Source organism: Alligator sinensis, unplaced genomic scaffold (assembly GCF_000455745.1).
Source record: "Alligator sinensis unplaced genomic scaffold, ASM45574v1 scaffold76_1, whole genome shotgun sequence".
In the NCBI taxonomy this organism is placed as follows: Eukaryota; Metazoa; Chordata; order Crocodylia; family Alligatoridae; genus Alligator; species Alligator sinensis.
In genome coordinates this window covers 1,943,874-1,959,517 of record NW_005841865.1, presented here as the reverse complement: position 1 = coordinate 1,959,517, position 15,644 = coordinate 1,943,874, and the positions used below count along the sequence as shown (strand labels likewise).

Here is a 15,644-nt window from a genome sequence, read left to right as displayed (position 1 = left end):
AATACAACATAAGAAGGGTGCATTCAAATGAAAGGAAATGGCAGAATGCATTCCATGACAGGCAGCTCCAGTGTAGTGTAACCAAGAGTATAATGATGATGGTCAATGACAACGAGAAATAAATCATTAAAGATAAAATAGGCCATTCTTGACTAAGTAGCACCAGGCCGAACGTGTGTAAAATGCCACCCTTCTGACAGGGTAACATTTTAATTCCCTTTGCACAGGGGCATATGACAGGTCCAGGTCCAGATCCAGCACATCAGAAAATCTGGCACTGGCATTTTCAAGTACCCAAATGTAAGAAAAGAAATGAATGAATTGTAAGTCAGGCAGCCGCTGCCTGCATAAATACAGGGCAGAGAGGAGGAACTGAAAGTCCTAGGAAGAGAGGAAGAACGGCAAGTACTTTCCTAAGTACTGGGAACGAGTGTCGGTAAACTGTGAGAGTCTCTCTTCTGAAGGCCAGGGAAAGCAGCTGTTAAATTAACCAAATGATATTTAATTGTGGGGTCTGTCCTACAACAACTTTGCATGGGTCTGATTCCCAGTGCTTCTTAATGAGAGAGCTGACTTCTTCATGTACTGCTGTGCTTTATTAAATGGGGCCCCTGCTGGGAGTGAGAAGTCTTACTGAAAGGGCAGCTCCCCATCAAAGACACTAACCTATTTGCTGGTAGAAGCACTGACAGAGTGAAGGAGTTGTCTCAAAACTGCTGGTAAAATGTCTGTTGTTAGTATGTACGATATCATACAGTGCAGTGAACAGACCAGGTTTCATAATGCTGGGCAGAGACGGGCATGACTATGACCTATGTATAACAGGTTGTATTATCAAGGTGACATGTTAGCCAGAGCACAGCATGCCCACCAGAGTGCAGGTGGGTGGAGAATAGGAGGGCATTACATGCAGACGTGCTCATTGTCTTCGCTTTCTAGAGTGGTTCCAAGGTAGGACTTGGTTGTAGTCAGCAGCAAAGCTGTGTGTCCCAGTGGCTATGATATGACTCAGGACTGTCTTTTAGATCCATTCCAGACCAAAATCACCTGCTTCGAGATGGAGTGCGCAGATACCTGCAACTTCCAGCTGACCAGACTGTGCTGATATTGCATGCAAAAGTTGCACAGAAATCATATGGCAATGAAAAAAGGTAGGCCATTTATCTAACTCCCAAGGCCCTGCATACCCTTCTTTATAACATCTCTATAAAGTCCCTCTAAAAACAGCCACTTCGAATTCCCTTTCAAACTTCCTTGAGTTTCCATTAAGAGAAAGCAGATAAAGTAATATAACTCCATTGTTATATCCCATTCTGTATACCTGTTAGTCTTCATGGATCCAATATTAATAATGGAAAAAAGAGAAGATCTCCAAACAACCAATCAGAATAGAGTTAAAAAGAACACAGAGAGAAAAGGCTAAAATAGGCTCAGTTATCTTAGTGCCCTGGAGACCCTACCAAGGACTTAGATGGGTCACCTGAATGACTTGGACATTTCTGTTAGTGTCCAGAGTCTCCAAAAGGCTGTTATTTGAAAGCATCTTCATACTGCAACAACACCTTGGCCCTTCATCCGTAGCTCAAGATGAAAGATTGACAACTCATCAACACCAGACTATTGTTGTTGTTGTTTACATTGATGAATTACTCTAAATAATTATATTGACTGGAGATTAAAAAAGGCTGAGGGGAATCTGATAACAGTTTTCAAATACATAAAGAGTGACTATAAAGAGGATGGTGATAGACTATTTTATGTGTCTGCCAGGGACGAGACAAGGAGTAACGGTCTTAAATTGCAATGTAGGAAATTTGGGTTGGGTATTAGGAAGAACTTTCTTATGATAAAGGTGATTATTGGAACAGATGAGGGTAGATATTGGAGGTTATTGGAACAGATGGCCTAGAGAGATTGTGGAGTCTCTAGCCTTCTAAATTTTTAAGAGCAGGTTAGACAGATACTTGAATAGTTTCAAGAAGGGTGATCCTTCCTGGAGCAGGAGGTTGGATTCGATGGTCTCCTGAATGCTGTGTCATAAATGGTTGGAGGATCTGTGGGACTCCAGTGGCCACTTCAGTCTCCCCCCATACCACTAGTCAGAGCGCCACCTGCAAGTGGGCTCTTCTCACTCCACTTAACAGTGGAAGACCTTCTTTCCTCTTTGCTATCCTCTCCTACTCTCTGCCTTTTTCTATCATTCATTTCCCTCCCTTACAGTCATTTCTCTCCCTCTGTTATGCTGTGAGTGACCCAAACTGAGGCTGGGGTGTAGCTTTCCTTGACTCCCTTCTTTTCTCTGTCACAGGAAATAATATTCAGAGAGGTGGGATGAGGCTGTAGAGTTTGGATACACACTCAGTCCCAAACTTATCTGAAGGACAAGCTGGGAATTGTTCATGTTATGCATGACAGAGAAGGGAGACAGCTCTGAAAGGCAGATGGAGACCCAGCCTCTCCTGGAGTTCAGAGGAGTGTGGGTCTGCAGTTTTGGTTTAGGACCATCTCTAATAGCCATGGGATTGTGATCCTCTGGAGATGCTGTGCCAGTGAGGGAAGTTGCTGCGTCACTGAGGCTAACCAAAAATACACCCCTGGCACCCCCCTGCTTCAGATATTGTGCAAAGGATGCTGGGAAGCAGGTTTTAGTGGGTTTGGCAGGAAAGAGGGAAGCAAAACCTTAAAAACAAGCTGGTCCAGAGCTTCTGGGTTAAAGTTTAAATGGGCTAATGCTATTTTTCCTGGTTAAGGGGATTCAGCATTCTGCACTGTAGCTAGCTTATTTAAATAAATACAGATCCAAGGACTCTAAGGCCCCAAAATCTCAAACCACACCATATTGGTGTTTTCATTCCTAACATTTTATATAGTATCAATATGAGATGAATCTGTACCATTCACATGGATGTAAAGACAGTGGAAACCCAAATAAAACACAGGAAAATGTGTTTCCAAAACTTTGGGTATAGATTTATTTGCATTAGTCTCATAATCTGGCTATGAATACAAACTCTGTTCTCAACCTGCTGAAACGCCCACATTCCAAAGTCACCATGACAAATTCTCCCTTGATTTAGGGGGGGAAAAACGCAAGGCTTCTTTCCTTGCATTCCCCTCAGCCATCTTCCAGGGAGCAGGGTTAGTGTGTTCAGCTAAACAGAAGATCTGATAGATGTGGCTGCTGCTAGCAAATGCCTTGGGCAGAGTTGTCTGGATGCTGTGGCTGGAGGTGCTGGGGAGGGCACTGAAAGTAGCTGGTTTGTAGTGCCTGGTGGAGATGTTAAAAGAGCTGCCTCAGCACAGCTAACTCTGCTAATAAGGATGGTAAGGATGCTGGAACAGCTTCTGTCTTCTCCTTTTCCTCCTCTCTTTCTTTAAGTGAATAGGTTAGGGCAATGCTCTGGATTTTCTAAATCCACTTTTCTAAAGCAGTGAATGTGCATCCTCACTCACCAATGAGCACAGCCCCTTATTTAAATGTCCAAGTCAGTTAACAAAGGTGCTGCTTTGTCTCATCAGGTTTTTCTGCCCCCCACCTTGCGTTTACCTGACTGGACCAGGATGGAAACTAAAACAGGAACAAGTGAAAGGTAAGAGCAGGACTCTTGCTGCTCCTCTGTTCCCAATGAGCAGAACTCAGGACAGAGTGGGGAAAGTTGGTGTCAAGTACTCATTCCACCATGATGGCAACTCCCATATTTTGGGGCCCATTCACATGTGGGTGCCCAGGCGCTAACAGTGCAAAACAGCTGCATGTTTAGTTCAAACACTCAAACAGACCAAAAGGAGATGGTCAATATAACACTTCAGCTCTTCCAGCATGCTCCCAGAAAAAGGCAGAGTTTGGGGGATTAGCAGTATTTTAGGAAGAGGCAGAAACACAGTACTGAGTTTGTAGGAAGAAGCAGCCCATACTTCAACCCATTCTACAGTCTCCAAATTTGTTGCCACAGCAGGCTCAGAAAAGTGGTCATGCAAAATCTGGCTTTGCTGAAAGGGGTCTGCATACAGTGCCACATCAGGACAGCTGTGTCAGACTGAGGAAATGTGACACACTCCCTTCTGATACATGAAGAAGTCAAATCATTGCTACTGTCTTCCCACTGGTTATGAACACTGTATGACAAGTACTGAATAATGACAGTATAATTAGCATCTGCAGGGCAGAAATGCCATAGAGCCTGGGAAATGTTGCACTTGGTTGCCAGTAGAACGGGGTGGCATTCTCAGTGCTAGAAAGACAAAAGAATGAGTTTGCTTCCCCAGATTCTTGGCAAAGCAAAGCATTTCTCCCATGCAGACCTCTCCCTGGGGGTGGCAGCACCTATTTTGTTATTGACACCCAGCACCCCAGAGGTTACAAGGTACCATGCAGATGTATAAATAAATAACACAGTCAAATTTTTGCATCAGTGAAGGCCAGGGGAGTTTTGCCAACGACTTCAAAAGAGCCAGAATTTCAGCTATAATCCCTTCTCCAGAGACCACATGAACTGAACTACTGTCAAACACACAAGTGACAGCAGCAAGTTAATTTGGGCTGGCAGGAGGGAAGGACAATGGTTGCAGAGGTGTTTTCAGGTGGGCATTTTAGATTGTGACATTAACAGCTTGGCAGATCCCCAGTGTGGTTTTCAAAGGCTCAGGGCATCTCTCTCCTGTCCCTGCAGAGTATTGTGTATACGTGTGGGCAGCATATGCACATATGATAGTAACACTGTAAAACCAGGGGCCGTTGGAATGTGTCTAGTGACAGGAGTGTGGGATAGACATGGGAGAGAATATACAAAGACAAAAGAGGTTGGGAATATGCAGAGGCAGAGGCCTGGGTGAAGGAGGATCAGGAATGCTAGAGGTTTGAGGAAAAGAAGGGGGTTGGAGTAGAAGAACAAGAGAGAGGAGAGTAGTCCTGGCATATCCAGTTTTCTCATAAGAGAATGTTTCTCCTTCTCATTTCCAGCGAGTAATCTTGGAGAGGCTGGTTTCAGGGTGTGTGGATACATGGGACTCGACAGTGTGGGCAGCAGCCATTTGGAGACCCAGAAACTGAACTTTGAGGAACAGCCTGACTCCAAGGTAAGTAAAGCCCTGTGCCATGAACAGCTCCTCCCTACTGCATGCATGCTCTCACAACTCCTCCAGGGCATGCGTGGTTTACCTATAAGCCATTTTCCAAAAGAGAATGGGACACTGTAGCAGTCACTTTGGGAAAGCATCACTTCCCAAGCCTCTCTGCTTTAGGGCTGGAGCACTGCACAGACCATTCATATAGAGCAGCCAGGACTTCATGCCACTTTCAGCTCTGAGTGCTCATAGGGGTGTAGGGTCAGGCAGCTCCTGTCTCCACTGGCTTCTTTTCAGAGCAAGAGTTGTGCTCTAGGGGAGGGAGGTGCCCATGCTGTGGAAAGTGGGGTGCTAAGGACCTGCAGCTTTGGAGGAAAGGGGCCTTTTGCCCAAATGCCCTATTCTGTCCCAGGAAAGCAGTGTGCAGTGGATATTAATTTAAGGCCCAACCATAGATCAGAACTTCATTGTACCGGGCTTTGTCCAAGCACAGAACAAAAAGGCAGCTTCTGTCCCAAAGATCTTGCAATCTGGCAGCAAGCAGAGCCATCCTGGCTGGCTGGGTATCTGCTACAGTATATGGGAAGAAGCTGCTAGCCATTACTTGTGCAAAAGAGTGTTTTTTTCCAGTAGAGATCAGCTCACATTTGTGCCCAGCTGCTCAGGCAGAAGAAGGCAACTTTCAGGCCACAGCAGCTCAGGTAATGCATCCTGGCTTGGAGGTGAGCGGCTGTTCCAGTGCCTGCTGCCTGGGTTAGGTGGAACAGACTGCCAGCTGAGACCAGTGCAGCCAAGCTATTCCTTGGCTCATCTACCTAGCATCTAACAGACTGTAAAAGTCTTCCCTGTCTTACCTGAGCACTTGATTAGTCCTGCTCTAATATCCTGTTATCAACTGGCAGATGCAGGTGACACACGTCTTGTCTAGGCAAGGTGGCAATGAGTAGATCTGATTACAAAACCTAAGCCTTACAGTACTCTCCTGCTGGTGGGATGAGCAGGCATTTCATTACTTGCAGAGTATTTTACTACCTGCCCAGGGGTTAGAGAATCAGACCAACCTCCTAAGCCGACCCAGGACGAAACCTACTGCTTACAGATTAGTAGAGTAGCAGCAGAATTCAAGTGTCCCTATGGTTCTGCCTCCCTTTCCTGCAGGCAACACTCACCTGTGCTTCTCTTGAGACTTCTAGCCTGATGGGACAGCTCTAGTTTTCTGGACAATGTAGGAGTTGTTTGGATGTTTGGATGCTTGCTGCAGCCTTAAGGAAGTTCAGCTTTGTAAAGTCTCTTGGTTCTCTCCCATTTTCCTCTTGATGTTGCTTTTTTCCCTCCTTATAAATCAATCTCCTTCTCTCTCACTCTGCCATCATCCTGTGGCACATGTGGCAGCCAGAAATGTCAGACAGGCTCTCATGGCTTGCAAAGAAACCTATCTTTCTTCATTGCTGACTCTTTGGTTCCCCAGTCCCTGTGGCTGGCAGTGTGCCAGGGATTACACAGCTTTCCCAGCCCATGGTAGTCTCCTGATGAACAGCAATGCAACACATCACAAAATAAAAGTGTGTTTCAATTACAGATAAACAGCTAAAGAAAACACCAGCTTGTCCCAAACTTCAAGAGCTGGAGCCATAACTTGGCATGTCCTTATAGGGAAAAATATAAAGCATTATCTTAGGTCTCCAAAGAATGTGGGATCTGAGGTGGGCCAGAAACATTACAAAAAGGACCTTTGTGTTTGCAATGCCTTTCGTTACAGCTAGAGCAAGGCATATCAGTACAGAAAGAACGCCAAGATGCCTGGGAAACTGTAAACCTAGGGAGAATTCCCATGTTATGTTGGGTAAATCACATGTGAACATTCATTTCCATTTGGAATTCTCTTACCCCTATGTCAACAAAGCCTCTGCCATTCCTGAGCTCTTCGTTCCACCTGTAATAACATCGCCAATCATTTGCCCTTTTAAATGAACCTATAGTGCCTTTGAATAGACATCATTATGTCCGAGTGGGAGAGGCTTTATCTGGCCACACATTTCCTTAGGTGGACATAGCAGGCACTGCTATGTGGCACTGATGCCTGGTGATGGAAGACTTGTCTCCTGGGATTGTGTTTAGATTCATTGTAAATGCACACTGAACAGAGGACTGTGGACAGTTCTTTCTGAAAATCCAAAGCACACCAGGAAAGACAAGAAAGAACTGTCATCTAGTGCCTGGAGCCCCCAGAGAGCTTCCCAGCACTACAGCCACATGAAGGGGTCCCTCACTGGGTCAAAATGCTTTAAAGTGAGAGTATGATTTAAACTACACTTTCTTGGGCAGGCACAGGCCTTATTATGTCTTTACATAGGATATGTATCTATGTATGTATATGTATATATGTATACACAGCACAGGATATGTATACATGGTCCTGTAACTCTACCGGGGCCTTTGGATAAGTAAAAATTGCACTGGTGATTTAGTGGTTCTGTTATGCTCCCACTGAGAAGACTCTGGTGTGGGCTGCTTTGCTGCATAAATTGCTTGCCTGACCCTATGCCTTTGTATTTTGTCAGAAATGAAAGGGAGTCTTGTGGTCATTTTCCTTCTCTTCATAATACTGCAGTTTGTAATCAGGGCTTCCTTGTGCTGGGTACTTTTCATGCACATTGGAAGATCCAAGTTTTGTCCCAAAGAACTTACCACCTAAGGCTTCACTCCTACAATTTTCATATGCTCAACCTTGCAGTTAATCCAGCAGGAGTAATTCATGTATGTAAGGTTCAGCATATTCACGCATGTTTATAGGACTCGGCTTATTCTAAAAGTCTCTGACAAATGGATAGACAGAGAGTTAGATAGATGGGAGGGGAGAATACACACACACACACACTGGCCATGTCTACACAAGCGGTGGACTATGTGAGCAGCAGACATAAGCTAGTACTAAATGACTGTGCAGTACCCGCCATTGCTGCATAGTACTGTCGCCACATGGTTTTTTTCTGATGATACTGCACAGTAGCAATGAGCTACCGCACAGTAGCTCATTACTACTGCACAGTAGTATCATGTCACAGTTAGTGCCTGGCAATGCAACTGCGCAGTAGCATCTCATGTAGATGTGCTTACTGACTGTTTTCAGTCTTTCTCTACGCAGTGTGCCTTTAAACACCCACAAAAGTATTTAAAACATAGCCCGTTCCATTGTAGTGCACTTCTGTTTCAGTGTGAAGTTTCACAGGGAAGTGGATTTGCTGGTTTTCATGTGACATTTTATGGAAGCAAGAAAACCTTGAACCTGTCACCAGGCTAATATTTCAAGGCAAAGTGGAACACTCCAGGAAGCAAAATAGTTTGGAGTGAAACAGTGACAACTTTTGTACAATTCTGCAGGTTTTTGTGTGTTTGCTTGTTTCATCGCTTCAAAGTTCCTCCACTTAAAACATGACCAGCTAATTTGACACAATTCCTTATGATAGAAAGGCGGCTAGATCCACAGCTCCTGCCTGTGAAGGGCCGTAGATTCCCTAATCTAAATATGGTAAGCTCCCTCCTGAGAAGATTGGGTCTTATTTGTCCAAAAAGTGCCCTGTCCATCAGTAAACCATTTGCAGCACAGACTGTAAGCATTTAGGGAAGGGACTGTGTTTGCTCTGTTTGGACAGCACCTAGTTTAGTGAGACTCAGTCCCTGAGTGACACTCCTACCCGGTGCTACTGTAATATGAATAATAATGATTACTAATGTTAAAAGCTGTGCCCACCACTGCAATGCCTAGGAACCTCAAGGTCTCCATAACCACAATAAGTTCCCTAACCATGCCTAACAGTCAGTGTCAGTCTCTGCTCAGTCAGGCCCCTTGCCCCAGTCCAGTAGGAATTTTAGGAAAATAGTATGAGAGTCACATGAGTAAAAAATATGAGTTTAAGGGGATCTGCTATGCTAAACCAGCATCTAATCAGTGCTATTGGCCAGGCTGTCACCTCCCCAGCAAATAAAATCCACCAGCCACAGCTAAAGAAATCTGCAGTTGAAAGGGCTGCTACTAATTCAGCTAGGTAACTGAGCTTCATGTTGACATGTCTTTAGTGACATTAGGCCAAAGGCTCCAAATGCAGCCTCTGCTGTCTAGCAATAGCCCTTTGCTATTCACAGGAGTTCAGCTGTGCCAAGGCACTCTACATCTCAGATGCTGACAAGCGGAAACACTTCCGGCTGGTTCTGAAGCTTTTCTTCAGCAATGGGCAAGAGATCGGCACTTTCCACAGCAAGCTGATCAAAGTGATCTCCAAGCCCTCTCAAAAGAAGCAGTCTCTGAAGAACACAGATTGTAAGTAGCTGGGCAGGCAGACTCAGCCATGGGAGCTAATGGGTGAAGGGCTGAGAATAGTGGTTTTCTTGTTACTTCCCATGTTGTGCTGTTGCAGGAGCAAGTCCTATTGCAGCTTGCTGATTAGCTGGGTAGCTAATCCCTGAACACTGGTTTCAGGTGCTGTAGGAAAATCAGATCCTGGTGTAAAGGAACCCAGACACCATCACATGATTTCTTCACAGTGTTTCTACTGCTAGGAAAGTCAGCTATGCAATACAGGCCTTTCCAAAGCCAATGGAAGGAAGAATGGATTGGGGTGTATTTCTATTGAATGTATCAAGCTCTGGCAATCTTTCTGTTCAGCGTTCTGTACACACAGGTTGGCCACCCATTACAAAAGCCCAACATGAAAAATGCATGGAGGGTAAGCAAATATCACTTAGGGTAAGAAAAAGTGACCACTTCATAGAGTAGGTAGCTAGTCTGGTCTCAAAGCAATTACAACATTTCAGCAGAGAAGGGAAAAGACAGCTACTTACCTTACAGTCCACGAGGTTCTTCAAGATGTTCTTGCCCTCATGGGTCCCACTCATGCATGCTCACCATGACTCCTGACAGAACCAGATGTTTAACCAGATGATTTGCTAGTGCATATTTCATCCCTAGTCTCCAACCAGACAGTAGCATTCCAGGGGAAAGGAAGGACACATTGCATGCAGAGCAGTCACTGGCATATGCACTATGCAGCTATCAATTACCTCAGCCATATTCTGGCATTTGGACAAAATCCCTCCAGAGCCGATGCTGGTTCAAGTGCATTTAATGCTGCAGCACTAATGCTATAGTCTTTCTGTCTGTCTGTCTGTCTGTCTGTTGTTCTGCAGTGTGCATCTCATCTGGGTCTAAGGTTTCCCTCTTTAACCGCCTGCGCTCCCAGACAGTCAGCACCCGCTACCTGTCTGTAGAAGGCGGCGCTTTCATCGCCAGTGCAAGGCAGTGGGCAGCATTTACACTCCACCTGGGTGAGCAAGTTGATGTGTTCTGCAGAGCACATGGGGGGCCACATGCATGGTGGTGTAAAGGGATGCACATCAGCAGAGCCACTGGAACTGTAGCCTTTAATGGCAGGGATGGATCTGGCCAACCAAGCACCTGGATAATGAACTGAACTGATATTCAGTGTCACAATCACAGGTCACTAAGTGCCCTTTTTCCTAAATCCCATGAATCTCTGAGGCCAGCTTCCAGCAGGCCCTCAGGGCCTCTACAGGCCATTGTGCTCCCTTCCCTGCAAACTGAGTTCTGTTGGGTATAGGATAGTTCATCACTCGGGATGTTAGTCTGCAAGACTTGGGCTCATTGTTTTGCTCCTTCTCAGATTATCTGTGAAAGCCTGGGCAAGTCATTTAGCCTCTCTGCACCTTAGTGCTATAAAATGGCTATATTGGCATTGCCCTGACTCCCATGGGGGAGGAACTCAGATACTGCGGAGATGCAATGACGAGAGATGGCAGTGTCTGTCTTTGGTGGTTTCTCAGATACCTGCTACTGGCACTCCCAGGCACATGGGTCATCCTCCTTCTGTGCCAGAGGAGGAGCAGCTTCCTCCAGGTTGCCTGCTGTCACTTTGCTGCCTTAGCTCCTGTTTGTTACTGTGTCACACAGAAGTGCACAGATGCAGCAACAACCCCTGCCCCGTCTCTTGCTCTCCCCTGGGCCTGTCTTAGCACTTCCACCCAGTATCTCTTTCCCAAAGAAGTAGTTTGAGTTGAGTCCTCACCACCCATCTCCAAATCCCAAAGCCATTTCCTCCTTAGGGGCCTGCTCCAATACCCTCTGAGATCAATGAAAAGACACCTACTGTTTTCAGTGGTCTTGGACAAGGGCAGCTCAAGCTGTGCCTGTTTGGGCAATGTGTCCAAAGACTGATGGCCAGCTCTATTTTGCATGAAATGGGATACATCCCAGTCTTCCCTGTTTTTGAATTTGGAGGCATCACTTAGTCATCCCAGTGCCCCATGCGACATTCGGGAATCTCAGGGGACTTCTGCCTGCTGGGTACAAGGTTCTGTGTTTCCCTCCATCCCTGGGGCAATGCCACCTCTGATTCTTTCAGAAGTAATTCTTCAATGGAGCAGCCAATGTTACCCCAGTTCAGGGGACTGTGATTTCTCCACTACTTTTTCATGCTAGTTTAAACAGTTAATCTGTCCAGAGCCTTATTCTGGATTGCCCACAAAAGTTATTGCACTTCATACTAGGACAGTCTGTGGCTGCCTGGAAAGTGTCCAGAGAAACCCTTGCCCTCAATGACAGCAGGCTCTCTGGGGAGACAAGAATCATTCCCTTCTAATATGTTAATGTAGCTATGCCACAAGAAGCTGCTCTCTTCTCATGGTTGGTAACTCTGCCTCCTTTTCTCTCCATGGGAAGCCGATGAGCACTGCATCCAGGGTGAGTTCCCTCTGCGGGAAGGGTACGTTCGCTACGGCTCAGTAGTTCAGCTCATCTGCACAGCTACCGGCGTCATGCTGCCTCCCCTGGTAAGGCTCGGAAGAGATTCAGACTCAAGAAGCAGCAGCCCACGCTCAAAGCTTTGGCTGCGTGGGTCTGAGCAAACACATGATACTACTCACCATTGGCTTCAGTTCCCAGACAGGACAAGCAAGCTGCTCCTTAACTCAAGCAGGCATGGGCTGTGACAAACTCCTCCCCTGGACAGCTGGTTTGCCCTGTGCTTGCTGTAGCACTCACCTCCTTGTTCTGAAGCTCGCCCTCAGGTGTCCACGGCCAGCAAGGAGAGGGGATGAGGGGTGGGCAGGTATTCAGCATTTAACCTTGCCATTGCATTGCCCAGTTGTGGTTGACTAGTCACTTCATCTACATACTTACCTGGCAAGGGAAACACCATGTATCTGGGTCCATGAAGGCAGTTTTCGTTAAACCCTCTCTGGGATAACTGTTCTTCTGGCATGGTTTAGTACCCACTGAGGTGCTGGGGCTTAAAATCCATTTTATGGAAATGGGAGGCTCCTCCCTAACTTGCTCCTGCAGCCATATAGCTGAGGGCAGGTGAAGCTTGGGGGCATCTGAGCCCCAAGCCTCTGAGCGTGGGCCTGCACATTGGATGCCTGCCAAGGGACTTTGGAAATATCTGAGGCCCCTGGTGGGGGTGGAGGATGTTTGCCGGTTGTAGGGCCACTTGTGGTACTAGTCTGACTCATGGATTTGGACTTAATTTGGCTGATTTGGCTTGGAACATGAAAAATTTCTTTAAAAAAAACCCAAAAACAAACTCCCCCCCGCCCCCATCATCTACATGGGCAGGCATGGCAGATGTGCGGGTTGCAGTCATGGACTCAGGGTGTTCCTTGTGGCTCTGTGACATATGTCCCGGGGGAGCTGGTAGTATAGTCACTTACCCTCTATGCAGGGAAGCATAGACTTTGGTTTCTTTTCCCAGGCAAGGATCTGTGGGATATCCCTTTGGTTTCTGCTTCTACCTTTGGTTCAATGCCCCCACTTTGCCCAGCCAGGGATCCACAGTAGTAGCATATAATGGAACAGGTTGCAGCTGCCCTCACCTGCAGCAATGAAGTGTGGTCTGTGCAGAGCACAAGTCCAAGCATGCACTTTGGGCTGGTCACTTGGAGCACAGTGCAGACTGTCTGGGAACAGTAGCAAAGGGAGGGCTATGGCAATGGCAGGTACTGCCTTGGCGCCATGTCCATCCCAGAGAATGAAAGGAGGGGGCTGGGAGGTCATACCACCAGCCTCACATTGCTTTCTTTGTTGAGTTCACACAAAAGGTTAAACGTGTTTACTGAGCAGCTCCCTGCTGCTGTCAGTCAACCAATCTGGGCCTGCTCCCCGCAGATCATTCGGAAAGTCACCAAGCAGTATGCCCTGCTGGATGTGGATGAGCCCATCTCCCAGCTCCACAAGTGCGCGTTCCAGTTCCAGGGCAGTGATGGGATGTACTTGTGCCTCTCGACGGAGAAAGTGATCCAGTTCCAGGTAGTGCCGTGTAGGCAGCCCGTGAGGAACTGTCCTGGTTCTAAGGTGACCAAGCACCCTCAGGTCCAGCTCCTCTCTCTCTTGTTACTTGCTGCTGACTTCATCACTTGGGGGCCTTAAAATGAACAGAAACCCCCTCAACTCCCAAATTATATTAATCAATTTAGGCAACATGGGAGCCATTGTGTGGTGATGTCCATCAAGCCTCCCTGCCCGTGGTGGGCTTGCCCAAACTTTACCTGTCACCCCATATCCACACAGCTTCCCCCTCACTCCATCCACATCATGGGACTAAGCTCCTGGGTGATCCTCTCAAAGGCAGGGCAGATAGCATCTGCAGTTCACCTCCAACTACATGCAAAGAGTGAGCGTTATCATCTCCATTTCCTGATGGAGCAAGTGAACCACAGGGAAGTGGTGTGACTTCCCAAAGGGGCACAGTCCTGGTCCCCAGCCCCCTATCCTCACTGCCTCAACATGCATGGTGATGGGAGACTCTGTGCAGGCATCTCCATGCCCAAAGGAAGCAAACCGTGAGCTGCTGAATGATGGCTCCTGCTGGACAATCATTGGAACAGAGACTGTGGAATACACCTTCAGCGACAGCCTGGCCTGTATTCAGGACCTTGTGAGCCCTGTCCCACTCATAACCACCCTGCAGGTATGGGGAGGACTTCTGCTCTTAGCCCAGGGCTGTTGTAGTAACCCTGCTTACCACAGCTAGGAATCCAAGCCACCACCTCTGCATGTGCCCCTTATTCTTTGCCTCAGGGCTTGTTGCCCTGTGCTGCCCTCTGGGCACATAAGCTGAGCAGATTTGTCACAGATGATCTGAAGGATCAATATGCTGATCTGTCTCCTCCCACCCAGTAACTGGAGCTATTAACGGCTTAATTTTTTCCCAGTACCGCCCTTCCCACACAAGCTCTGGGAGTATCTTTCTTCAGGGCTCTGCTCTCCTCTCCTGGAGCCACTGCTGTGTTTTGCCTTCAAGGCAGGAACCATCCACTAGGGCTGTGCGAAGCTTTGGGTGGTGATTCGATTTGGAGGAGATTCAGCACGATTTGGTGGCTGAATCTGAATTGAATCAGGGGACCAATTTAAAGGTTCAAATCTATTCAAAGCTCTCTGAATCTTTGACAAAGATTCAGAGAGCTTTGATGATTCGGGCAGTCCCCGGTGGCTGCAGGAGGAAGCACTAGGAAGTACTAGGGGTGGGGGAGGGGACCATGGGGGGACCCCTGCCACACCAGGTGCTGTTGGGCAGGGGGCAATCCCAGCTGCCCCCAGTGCCCCATGCTGCATGGGGGGCTCTGCATGAGCCCCCTCAACACCCCCCCCCAGCTGTCCCATCGGCCAGGGCTCTGGCCCTTTAAGAAAAAAAAAAAGCGGAGAGAAGCCCCTGGACTCCCCGCTCCTGGTGCAGAGCCCCCACCTGATGCGGGGCAGTGGGGCAGCAGGGATCGCCCCTGCCGGCAGGAGCAGTGAGTCCCGGGGTCTCTTCAGGTGTTTTTTCTTAACGAGCTAGAGCTGGCCTGGGCGGGATGCCCGTGAGGGGGTTGGGGGAGCAAGGGAGGGGTTGGGTGGCTCATGCAGAGCCCCCCACGCAGCGTGGGGCAGTGGGGGGCAGTGGAGATCGCCCCCCACCCAGCAGCACCTGCTGAGCCAGGGCTGTTTTTTGCCCCAAGTGCTGGGATCTGGGGTGGGCTTGTCGGGCTAGGAGAGGGGTGGAAGATAGGCCTGGCCTGGCTGATTCAGAGATTCAGCTACTGCCGAATCTCCGAATCAGATTCAGCTGAATCGAATCAGGGCAGTGATTCGAATCACCCCGAATTGAATCATTTTCCCCCAATCGGCTGAATCCGAAGCTTATACTAGCTGCTTCACACAGGCCTACCATCCAGGTGCATATGTGGCCTGAAGGTTAGCTCAAACACCCTGTGCCACGTGTAACCCTTGCTGTGTGCTCTGGTTGTCACAGCTGACTGGTGGAGGGGACGTGGCCATGCTGGAGGTGCAGGGCGAGTATTTCCATGCAAACCTGAAGGTCTGGTTTGGGGATGTGGAAGCTGAGACCATGTACAGGTAATGCAACAAACCACATAGGCAAGATGGCATTGAACATAGGAAGAAAATGGGCAGATGTGTGGGTGAGGTGAAAATGTCCCTGTTCCTAAAGGCTGCATTTGGGATCGTTTTTTTAAGATCCCTCAGCCTTCCAAGGAGCTTTGCTGTGGTTGGGCCTTTCAGCTGAACATTCCTG

The 15,644-nt window shown here is 47.7% G+C and overlaps 1 protein-coding gene across 1 annotated transcript in view; it reads left to right on the top strand.

Annotated features, from left to right (window-relative positions):
* Window positions 1-312: 312 nt before the first annotated feature.
* RBPJL (recombination signal binding protein for immunoglobulin kappa J region like) overlaps window positions 313-15,644 on the top strand; it is a 16,661-nt gene continuing 1,329 nt past the window's right edge. Inside the window, exons 1-10 of the mRNA XM_006016718.2 lie at window positions 313-323; window positions 1,026-1,151; window positions 3,520-3,590; window positions 4,961-5,076; window positions 9,208-9,382; window positions 10,249-10,386; window positions 11,798-11,907; window positions 13,241-13,381; window positions 13,887-14,042; window positions 15,363-15,466. Of these exons, the coding sequence (XP_006016780.1) occupies window positions 313-323; window positions 1,026-1,151; window positions 3,520-3,590; window positions 4,961-5,076; window positions 9,208-9,382; window positions 10,249-10,386; window positions 11,798-11,907; window positions 13,241-13,381; window positions 13,887-14,042; window positions 15,363-15,466 (1,148 nt within the window). The remainder of the gene's footprint in view (window positions 324-1,025; window positions 1,152-3,519; window positions 3,591-4,960; window positions 5,077-9,207; window positions 9,383-10,248; window positions 10,387-11,797; window positions 11,908-13,240; window positions 13,382-13,886; window positions 14,043-15,362; window positions 15,467-15,644) is intronic.